We start from the raw sequence: 11,480 nt of genomic DNA, 5'->3' as shown, positions 1-11,480 counted from the left end.
TTCTATGTTATTGAATTTGTTGATACTTTATCTTTAAATTTGTTTCTATTTTATTTAATTTTAATTAACAAGTATCATTTTTTTTCATTGTCACCTACAGGGAAGTAGAATACAAGTAACAATAAAAAAAAATCTTATTCCTGTATTTGAATCCTTATTCGATGAAGGAGCTGTCTGAGAGATTAGTAACTTCGCTATGACTAGCAATGAAGGCGAATACATACGTGTTCCTCATAAACGTAAAATCAATTTCTACAGAACCACAAAAGTTCGTGTTTCCACTGATTTTGTTGATACGGTAGATCCTTATCATTTTATCTCTTTCCCAGATTTGCTAGCCAGGAACTTTGACACTCGTGTTGCATTTGGTATGTTTTTATGTTATTAGTTTAACTTATTTATATACTTCAGTTTTTAGTGTAATACACATTTGGATTATTATTATTACTAATTTATTACATTTTGTCACATAGATTTTCTTGGTGAAGTTGTGTCAACTGATTCCATGCGAGTCATTGTTAAGTATGGAAGAGAGAAAAGGTTAATGAATCTGGTTGCTCAGGATTTAAGGTACACATTCGTATTATTATTACACATTCCCCCGTTTATATTTATCTTTCATTAATAACCACCATGCATTTTTAGTGGTACGAAAATTGCAGTCGCTTTGTGGGGCAGGTTTGCACTAAAGCTGAATACATACATTTCACAACATAATGAGACTGCTCCTGTTATTATCCTGCTACGTTTGGCGAAACTCAAAATTTGGGGTGGTAAGGATTTTTGAATAACAAATTATCATTTCAACTTCAAAGTAATTACTGACAATATTGTTTTACTTTTTATTTGCAGGTCAGCGTCAAGTTGGTAATTGTTTGTTTGGGTCTAGATTGCATATAAATGATGATATGCCTAAGATTTTAGAGTTCAAAGCAAAGTATGTTTTTCTAATAATTATGAATCATGTAATGTTTTATGTTTTTGTATGATAACAACTGTAATGATTACCTTAAATTAGTTATTTACCATAGTTAACACATTTATCTTACAAAATCATTACTTTTGTTGAATAACCTCACTTTTTTGTATATGTAGTCTTAATGCTTTGGATACGAATGTTGAGTCTTCTAGCCGTACATCCCAGCTCAACTCAGATATTGTTGTGGCTAATCCAGAGGATTACTACATCCGTTTTCAAATAAAAAACATTAATGAGATTCCAGATTTTAATGAGGTTTACTTAACATTTTTATATAACAGTTTCCGTATTCTATTATTGTTTTGATTTTCTATGTACAATTCATATGAAATAATATTTTAATACGATTCCTTTCAATCCTATATATGAAACAGGAAGTTGGTTTAACCATCATCGCTACTATCATTGGTTTTGATATGGATGATGGTTCATATTCATTTTATTACCGTGATTGTTCTAAAAAAGTCACTAAAAATGATGATGATGTCGATGTTGGCCCTTTTCACTGTGATGGTTGTGGATTTGTCTCGGATGTACTTGGAAAGTAAGTAATTATTATCTCTTTGACTATGCATGTACTTTACTTTTTTCATATATTTCATTGTGTATGTCAAGCTAAATATAAGTATTATGTTATAATTTTTAGGATTAGGATAGTAGTTCGTGTGGAAGATGAAAGTGGGTCTTCTTCGTTCGTATTGTTTGAGCGTCATGTAAAAGAGATAATTCGTCATGGAAACCAATGGTTTATGGAAAAAATAGCTAAGGTTTGATAAAATATCTCCCTTATTTAAATGATTGACATATATGATTTTTCTTCTTTAACTTTTCCAACCATTTTATAATGTAAATTAGGATCAAGGACGATAACAGATACCTGATGAGTTCAAAATCCTTCTAAATAAGAAGTTTGTCTTCAAAGTTTAGATATCCATGTTCAATCTGCAAAACAACTATCGTGCTTACACTGTACATAAGTTGACTGATGATGAAAGGGTTATTGTTGAGGTTTTTAAACGGTCACCAAATCATCAACACCATAATATAAATGATAATGGTACTCCTATTAACAAGCCAAATAAGGTTGGTAACTGTCTCATATATTTCCAAAGTCAAACCCTATGCCCTCTCTTCAATATATTTTCTTTCATTTTCATGAATTTGTGCAAATATGTTCTGTTTTTTTTTATATTTTACTTGATCGATTTTTATTATTTTCTGTTTTCTACAGGAAAATATTAATTCTGTGCATGATGACAATCTTGATGTTGTTGACCTTGAAGCTGTTACACCATCATCCAGTACGTGGAAGCGCCCTATTGAGATTGATGCCAACACTGACTATTTGGAGTGGTCTTCTTCAAAAACTGGTGTTGTACGAGATACCTTGAAGATCCCAAAGTTTGAAAAGTTGGACTAATATGAAGCCGCCCAGAAAAATTTTACATATCATCTTCAATATGTTTAGAGACATTTTCTTTTTAATCTTTTGTGTGTCGCACTTTTAGTTTCCTATTTATGGATCTTTTGGTTGTTTTTAAAATTTTATTGGGTTGTTATTTGGTGTGAACACGATGATATTCGTGCTATTTATGACAATTTCAGTTATTCAACTGTTTTGATTTAATGCATATTTAGTACAGTTGATTGGGCCGAATATTTGCTTAGAAAAGGTTCATCTTCTTTCAAAGAGTATATACATGTAATTAGCTATTGTCACGGCTCACAAAATGTCAAATCACGTTTCACTTATTTCTTGAATTCCAATTCTACCCTAATAAATTGTATTGTATGACCATAACAGGAATGTAAGCAGCTGGGATTTGATACAGTTGAGCTAATTATGGGTTCACTTGAACTTCCTGAAGAAACTTTGTTGAGATACATAAGGTTAATTAAGAGTGAGGGGCTTAAAGCTAAGCCTCAATTTGTTGTTAAGTTTAACAGCAAATGACATTCCTCCAACCTGTTCAAGAGCTTATGGTGCTTATGTTGTTCCAGCACCTCAAACATCCGGTAATTAAGACTCCACCTTCTTTCCTTTCCGACATGAGCGTTTGAAGTACTAAAAGCATTGTGAGGGCTAAATGGTCATTTTTTTATGCTTGTTGGGTGCTTCCAATAACCGTGTTTGATTCGGTGAATAAACGCATTATGAAACATGGATCAAAAAGGAAAAAAATTACTTTTTGGACCAAACACTAAAAAGGACAAAAAGTGTTATGAGGGTAAAATGGTCATTTTAAATGCTTTTTGGGTTCTTCCATTAACCGTGTGTGACTTTGACTTGTGGACTAAAAGCATTATGAAACAATGGTCATTTTATATGCTTTTTCGATTCTTGCATCCTAACCTTTAACTTCTTATAATTGACTTGTAGGATATGAGCAAGGTTCCTCTAGCTTTTATACTAAGCTGTGTTTGTTGCTTATGTTTCCACATCCGTGTATATAGTTCTCCAGCTACTACATTTTCTTATAAGCTATGGTGTAGAGTCTTTTATATATATGTTATATTACATAATTTATTCCCTCACACCTCAAGGAATATCCGTGTCCGATGTTGTCAAATCTTTTTTTGGCAAATCTTCCTTTACACCAATGATTCCAGGTAATCTTCAATTGGAAATGGTTGTTGTACTTTTTTTTTAACTTTCTACTTATTATTTGTATATTATTAATTTGTAAGGTCCAGATCATGTGTGGAGTATGCAGATAAAGCTTCACAACTCAGTAGAATTGTTGAAGCCACACTTTAGTTACCTACGTTTTGCTGTTTCAAGATCATCAATTACCTCATTAGTCTATAGAGTTTTCAGTGGAATAAGGTAAGTTTTTATAATCATCATTTTTTTTCATTTCCTCTTAATCAGATTTGGTTTTATATTTTTATTATTTTTTTACTAAGTAACTAAGTTATTAGAAATATATAAAGTAAAAAATGAATATAATTGTTTTATATTTTACTTGACCGGATTTTTATTATTTTCTGTTTTATACAGGAAAATACTAATATGAAGCCACCCAACAAAATTTTACATATCATCTTCAATATGTCTAGAGACATTTTCTTTTTAATCTTTTGTGTATTGTACTTTTTTAATATTTTATGTATTGTACTTTTAATTGTCTGTTTATGGATCTTTTGGTTGTTTTTAAAATTTTATTGGGTTGTTATTTGGTGTGAACACGATGATATAATTGGAAGTTATGACAATCTTAAGTTATTGAACTGTTTTGATTTAATTATGTTTTGATTTAATGCATATTTTGTTTATTTTTCTTTCGTTCATCATTTGATTTTATAAATTATATATATGCTAATTCACCTACTTATATTTGTCTAAATGAAATTTAAATTTTATTTGCATATATATATATATATATATATATATATATATATACACACACACATGAAAATTTATATTTTTATTATATATGATATTTCACATACTTTTATTTGTCAAAGTCAAATTTAAATTTTATTTGCATAAATATACATTGTTTGCATATGGTAACACAATAAAATCATACAATATGTATTCAAAAAATCTATTTTTCTATACTGCATTTATTCCCTCCATAATTATATGAAGACTTTATTTTTTTACTTAATTTAAACCCAACTAATATTTCATTACTTTATTTATTTATGTGCAAAATTTATTTTTTACCTAATTTAAACCCTTCAAATATCTACTTCCCTTATTTAATGTGTTAGAAATCATCATTATCGCTATATATATATATATATATATATATATATATATATATAACCAAGAACGTAAAACTTATCAAACATATTGAAATGAGTGACATTTCAAATGCTTCGGGAAAGAAAAAACCTACAAGGTTTGTTACTAATGTTTCACCCAACAACACCACTGTCTGACATCACAAATGGTAAGATTCATATTTAAGCATTATGTTTATATTTGAAGTGCTTAAATGCTTATAATCTTCAATTTGTATAATTCATTTCTCTTTATATTTTATTTTGAGTTTTTGAAACATATTGAAATGAGTGACATTTCAAATGCTTCGGGAAAGAAAAAACCTACAAGGTTTGTTACTAATGTTTCACCCAACAACACCACTGTCTGACATCACAAATGGTAAGATTCATATTTAAGCATTATGTTTATATTTGAAGTGCTTAAATGCTTATAATCTTCAATTTGTATAATTCATTTCTCTTTATATTTTATTTTGAGTTTTTGATATACATACCATTGTTCCTTAGTGAATGCATCCTCTTCATCCAATGCTCTAAAAACACCATCACATTCAACGTTACAAACAATATCCCACAAAGGTACATCTTCTTATATGTTATGCATCTTTCTTATTACACTTTCGTTTTTATATTTGCTTATCTATTGTACTATTAATATTTTTTAATATTTCTCCCCCGTTTATGATACGAATCTTCATTTCAGAAAATAATTTTTTCATACCACCTAATTGTCGAGTTACTTGAAACCTTTCACAATTACCTAAGGCTACCCCGTCTCATAACATCATACAACCAAATGTTCAATCCACATTTATTTCCTCAAGATCGCCACTTTCACAACTAACCAATCAAAGTAAAGTATTCTTAATTTCTTTTATATTATATTTGCATCCCCTTCTTAAATCATATAACGTCAATTCTAACTTCCCAATATATAAACTTTTAATATTTAATTTTTAACACATATGTCTATAACATCTCATGCACCTGATCCCATTAGAACTCCGCAGTTAAGTGTGTTTGGGCGAGAGTAGTACTAGGATGGGTGACCCTCTGGGAAGTCCTCGTGTTGCACCCCCTTTTTCGTTTCCCGTTTGCGTTTCTTTTAGATTTTACGTGCGGTTTTTTTTTTGTTTTTTTCTTTCTTGCTATTTCTATGCTCAAGTGTCCTCCGGTTCATGGTTGTTGGTTTCGTATTTTTGGAACGGAGTCGATCGGTCACGTGGGTCCCACGCCTCGCGTACGAAAACAAATGAGGTTTTGCGTCTTCTAAGACATAAAATCAATAAGCATTGATAGTATTTCGGGTGTGATTATACCAACACTAATGCACCGGATCCCATCAGAACTCTGCAGTTAAGCGTGCTTGGGCGAGAGTAATACTATAATGGGTGACCACTGAGAATTCCTCGTGTTGCACCCTCTTTTTCGTTTCCCATTTGCGTTTCTTTTAGATTTTACGTGCGTTTTTTTTTGTTTCTTGCTATTTCTATGCTCGGGTGTCCTACGGTTCCTGGTTATTGGTTTACGTGCGGTTTATATGTAGTATATTTTATGTTATTAATTTACTTTATTATTTACTTATATCTTATTTTATTTGTAGTGATATGCTTAAGAAAAAAGTGGACTACGATTATTACAACATAGAATTGTTTTCATCTACTACATGGCAATGGAGGGAGTTTCAAAATATCGAGTTACCATCATCTGTTTATCCTGTTTCTGATGAGGCAGTTACGACTGACGGTGTAGTTTACTTCTTATTATCTTATGATACCATATTGCGATTTGATATTTATTCAGAAGAACATACACTTATATATGCACCTTCTATTATTAATGACTTCAAACCGTATGCATCGAGACTGATCAAGTTTCACGGAAAATTAGGATATTTCTCTGTAAGTGGAGATTGTTTTAGGTCTATTTGGGTTTTCATTCACAATCGATGGGTTAAAGTAGATGTTAGTACTTACAATGAAGGTTCACATGAATGGTGGGATTATAGAAACAATACCCTATATTTCTTTAAAGGAAATACGATTGAGCATGTGGTTCTGGCACATCCTTCTCAACGAGTTTTTTCAATCTGTTCTGATTTTGATACAGTCACTATGCCAAGTAGATATTAGTGGTTATATATATATATATATATATATATATATATATATATATATATATATATATATATATATATTGCATTCGAACATAGTTGTTTTTTGTAATGAACTATTTACATATTTTATATTACTTTATTATTTATTACTTTTTTTTTATTATTTTATTTGCAGTAAATGTTTTGGTAATTTTTTTAATACCTTCTCCGTGTTTAATGCGGGTTATAATCTAGTTATATGTTAAATTTGAAGTTAGAATAACTTTAAAATTTTGATATATCTCTTAATTAATAATTTGTTTAAAATGACTTATTTAAAATAATTGATTAATAATTATAAAATTTTATTATAAAAATTTAATTAATTTTATAACCGTGGTTCTCACGAGTTATAAACTAGTGTGTGTGTGTGTATATATATATATATATATATATATATATATATATATATATATATATATATATATATATATATATATATATATATATATATATATATATATATATATATATATATATATATATATATCATTACCTATATGTTGAAGATTTATACTTTGGTGCACGTCATCGACCTGCTTCCTTCCTCCAATAAAAAAGGTGTAGGCGGCCGTTTTTAACATATATGGTGTAAGCAGCTTGGTTGCTACATTCACACCGCCTCACTGTTACCTCCTGGCCTCATGCTTCTCTCATGGTGGCATGTGATACTTAACTGTGGGGTTTTCTTCATTGTCGATAAACACAAGACTTTCCAAGCTACTTGCCACATCCGGCTTATTCTTTGCCGCCTCAAATAGCTTAATCATCGGAGGTTACGCGTCGACCCCATTTCAAAGGGGCAGTTGTTCTATAGGCATTAGGCATGTTCCAATTCAACGTTATATGCTTCTTCTCCAGTTGATTAAGGTAATTCTTTTTTTAATCTTATATTCATCATTTCTTGATTTCTCCTTCCTTCACCTAAAAAAGGTCGGGCAGGACCGTCTCAAGATCATTCCTTGTTTACATATTTTCAGTCAGTCGATGTCGCCACCAGCCGAAATAGCTGATGTCGCAGCTATCGGGACAGCACACTTCCATTAGGGTGTTAATTGATGGTCCGAATTGGGACTCCTTTTCTATCTATGCTTACACAACCCTCTTCCATCAACGTCCTTCATCATCGACACTGCTCTGACATATCTCTATTTCTCCATTGCCTCCTCAAATCGACACTTTCCTAGGCTGCGTTCTTTCTTTAATTTTTTGAATTGAATTAAGAGTATGTTTAGGTTTTCTAATACTTGATTCTGTTTAATTTGGCTTTCAGTGCTTATTTGAGCCCTAAACTGATATATTCTTTCTCCAAAACTTCCTCTTTGCGTGACTGATCATGTTTGGATTATAAAATGAAGAACTGTAATCGACTGATATGCTGATTGTTTGATAGTTGTTCTAATTTTTTGCTTTTGGTGTTTTAACGAAATCAATCCTACAGTATTGGGTGCGGCCATTTCGATTGTCAAAATTGATGCCATGGAAGCCCAAATTAAGGTGATTTTTTTCCTAATTTTTTGCATGATTGATTATTGATGTGCTTTAAACCATTGTCATGTCAAATTATTATAAATGTTAATTTTCTTCTCATGTTAAAGAAGAGAAAGTTGCAACTAGAAAGTTGGGTGTTGATATTATCATAATAGAAGAGATTTGGTTGTGATTAATCAAAAAGAGGAACTCAACTTTACCTCCGTGCTGTAATCAAGAAAAAATAGGGTTTTTGAAATTTGCTATTGCTTACAATAGATGCTAAATTAGTTTCTTTATTTTTTGAAACAATTATAGTAGATAAAGTTCCTGAAAGTATTTTTTTTTGGTTTGGTTGATGATACCAAAAATTGTTTTAAAAAGACAGGTCCTACATAAAGTATGTTAAATTTCAATCTTAGTGAACTTGATCTACTGTAATTGCATTTTGTTGAACAAGAGTAATTTCTCATGAGATTGATTTCAAAAACACGCATCTGTCAAAAGTGATGACAAAAAACGTTTTTTTTTAATACTTTTTGATACTCTTGCTTTTAAAGTATTACAAAAGATGGTTGAAGGTATTAATCACGAAAAATGTGATGGTTATGTAACAGTTCTTTCTAAATTTTAACAAATTGAAATATTTACCCTATTTTAAGCTTAATAGAGTTCACTTTTATACATGGGTAGTTACAAAGGTATTAAAAAATATTGATTGTTAGGTTATTAGGTGAAGAAGATTGGCATGCTCATTGTAAAATTTGTCGAGTATTTTTTTTCCATGTTTGGTTAGTTTTACTGCTTATCTTAAATTCTTAACTACTTTTAATAAAATAATTCAATATCTTGTTCATACATTGACTTTCTTACTTCTTTGTTTAGGAAATTCCGGAATGCACACGTTGGGTAGTGTAGGCAACACGTCCAATTTAGTCTGTTTTTAAGGAGAAGCGATTGACTTATGTGTTGCCTGATGTTGATGACAGTATATTTGCAATTTGGATGACACCCTCCAACAGAAGAAAACATAGAGCCACTCATTTACCTGAAGCTACAAGGTACCCCCTAACAAACAAACACACACACACACACACACTTATGCATTCTCTCAGCCAATAAATGTGGGGAAGTAATTTTTCTGCCCACTAGGTGTTCGATCATTTGCATGAGTCCATTTCAAAAGGAAAAAGTGAAACATAGTTACATAGAAGTGCAAAATTACGTAAATTAAATATGAAGTTTAGTATTATTATTTCACTCACTTTCTTCAACTAAAGAACAAAATTTTTTATCATTGTTTATAATACAAGATCTTTTCATTGTCTTAACTAATCATATGTTTAATTGCAAGCCTTCCATTAAGAATTAATTTTAATTTTATTGGGTTCTTCATTCGATCGAAGTCAAACAATAGGAAATGGTGCTTATAAGCTGAAGGTCGTTTCAAAAGTAATTAGCCTTCACTCTTTATGATTTACAAATCTTATTGTCAGGTTTTTTTTTTTTTTTTTTTCTAAAACTAGTTTCAGTGGTGTTATGTGATATATTTGAGTTATCAAAGAGCAAGTAGTAATAGAAAAGAACATGCTAAAAGGATAAAAGTTCTAAAGCATCTAAAAGACCCTTGTTATGAATACTTCATATATTCATAGGTTTATGCTGAAATGGACTCCAAAGATACTTTTTAATGACTTTATTGACTGTGATTGTGCATGAGTTATATTATGCCTTTAGATTTGGGGAACCTGTTGGTGTACTTGTGCATTCAACATGTAGTAAATCCATCAAGTCAAGTAAGCAACTTTATTTTATTGTCGTTTATCTTTGTATGTGTGTAAACCGTTATTATCGGAATCCTATTGGTGTACTTCTGCATTCAACAGGAAGGAGACCGAAGGAAAGATAAGGGGATCTAATATAATACTTAAGATGATCTGGTGCGCACATTGCATGTGGGTAAACCGTTATTATCGGAATCCATCAAGACTTTTTTTTATCCAAACAAGTGAAAAACCACCAATTGCATTTCAACAATTTTCACCTTATTTCATATTCGATTCAAACTGAAAATGATTTCTTTTTTACTATTTTGTTGAAGTTGAAGTTGATCCGGTCTCAAAGCTGTTGGTACTTTGGTTAAATGGAGGTGGAAATTTATTTGTTTAACAATTCATCTTACTTACATTTTTCGTGTAAGTAATTTCCATTTTGCTTCATATTAATATGTTGTAGGTTTAAAACCCGCCCAACTTTAGCATTGTACTTTCAAATTTTTCTTAATACAATGTTGTTATTTGGTAGATCTTTCGAACTATATGTTGTAGTGGGATAACATAAAGTAACCTGATATAATAAAAATATACATGAAATTATATTACTATTTCATGTGCAACTCATCACTTTAGATTATCTTTTTGTGCATAAATGCACCAACCGTTGGTTAAAGCATCAATATCTTGATCAAACTAAGTTCCGAAGTTAGTGTTTTCCCTAAGATCACTTAAAACTAGCTTATTGATTAATTCTTTAAAGCCGTGATTATCACGGCCCCATTAAGTTTCCTAGTATATATATATATATATATATATATATATATATATATATATATATATATATATATATATATATATATATATATATATATATATATATATATAAAAGAAGAAGAACAATGTCAAGAACTTTGCACCAATATCACTTTTTCCCTCTTTTTTCCCCCTCCCGATTATGCCTTGTTTTTTATAGGGGTTTTTGTCTTTTTTTTTTCTTTTTTTCTTTTTGAGGTGAATGAGGATGACGGCTCCTTTAAAATTTTATTAATAAAATGAATAAATACAATTGCACATTGTGACTCCCCATCTAAGGAAAAGAAAAGGGTCATGGGACATATGCCTAGGGAAAATGACTTATGAGGGTAACTACCTCTTATCCGTGTTCACATATTGGCAACTTCTTCTTTTTTGTACGTAATAAAGCAACTAACTTGCTTCAACTGTTTAAATTACACCAATATTACCGGCTAATACTTGTTTTAACCAGTAACTCAAAGGGAAAATGACTTAGGAGGGTAACTACCTCTTATCCGTGTTCACATATTGACAACTTCTTCTTTTTTGTACATAAGAAAGCAACTAATTT

The 11,480-nt window shown here is 30.5% G+C and overlaps 1 protein-coding gene, 1 non-coding gene and 1 pseudogene across 11 annotated transcripts; all 3 read left to right on the top strand.

Moving 5' to 3' along the window:
• Nucleotides 1-5,675: 5,675 nt before the first annotated feature.
• Nucleotides 5,676-5,792, top strand: LOC145065255 (5S ribosomal RNA; annotated as a pseudogene).
• A 227-nt stretch (nucleotides 5,793-6,019) lies between these two features.
• On the top strand, nucleotides 6,020-6,137 carry LOC145065044 (5S ribosomal RNA). The gene has a single exon (XR_013688211.1). It is a non-coding gene; the product is annotated as a 5S ribosomal RNA (ribosomal RNA).
• A 1,265-nt stretch (nucleotides 6,138-7,402) lies between these two features.
• Nucleotides 7,403-10,558, top strand: LOC145063568 (uncharacterized). 10 transcript variants are annotated; one of them, XM_079011166.1, is made up of 7 exons: nucleotides 7,403-7,739; nucleotides 8,311-8,366; nucleotides 9,225-9,248; nucleotides 9,329-9,400; nucleotides 10,077-10,135; nucleotides 10,226-10,294; nucleotides 10,441-10,558. In XM_079011166.1, the coding sequence occupies exons 1-6, from the start codon at nucleotides 7,716-7,718 to the stop codon at nucleotides 10,246-10,248; spliced, it is 258 nt and encodes an 85-aa protein (XP_078867292.1). In that variant the 5' UTR covers nucleotides 7,403-7,715; the 3' UTR covers nucleotides 10,249-10,294; nucleotides 10,441-10,558. The 10 variants fall into 10 exon arrangements, 4 of the variants coding, with proteins under 4 accessions (XP_078867292.1, XP_078867291.1, XP_078867289.1 ...); XM_079011165.1 differs by having other exon boundaries at nucleotides 10,226-10,558; XM_079011163.1 differs by having other exon boundaries at nucleotides 10,077-10,294.
• The last annotated feature ends 922 nt before the right edge of the window (nucleotides 10,559-11,480 follow it).

The sequence above is a fragment of the Lactuca serriola genome, chromosome 7 (genome assembly GCF_051521515.1).
Source record: "Lactuca serriola cultivar US96UC23 chromosome 7, Lser_US96UC23_V15, whole genome shotgun sequence".
NCBI lineage: Eukaryota > Viridiplantae > Streptophyta > Magnoliopsida > Asterales > Asteraceae > Lactuca > Lactuca serriola.
The sequence above is the reverse complement of the archived record's forward strand: the minus strand, read 5'-3'. Positions and strand labels throughout refer to the sequence as shown.

Bases quoted from the DNA above. Each gene is read 5' to 3' on its own strand.
- LOC145063568 (XM_079011163.1), top strand. From the start codon at position 7,716: ATGCTTCTTCTCCAGTTGATTAAG. The intron at 8,367-9,224 runs GTGATTTTTTTC...TTCTTTGTTTAG, and splicing joins CCATGGAAGCCCAAATTAAG to GAAATTCCGGAATGCACACG. The intron at 9,249-9,328 runs GTAGTGTAGGCA...TGTTGATGACAG, and splicing joins TTCCGGAATGCACACGTTGG to TATATTTGCAATTTGGATGA.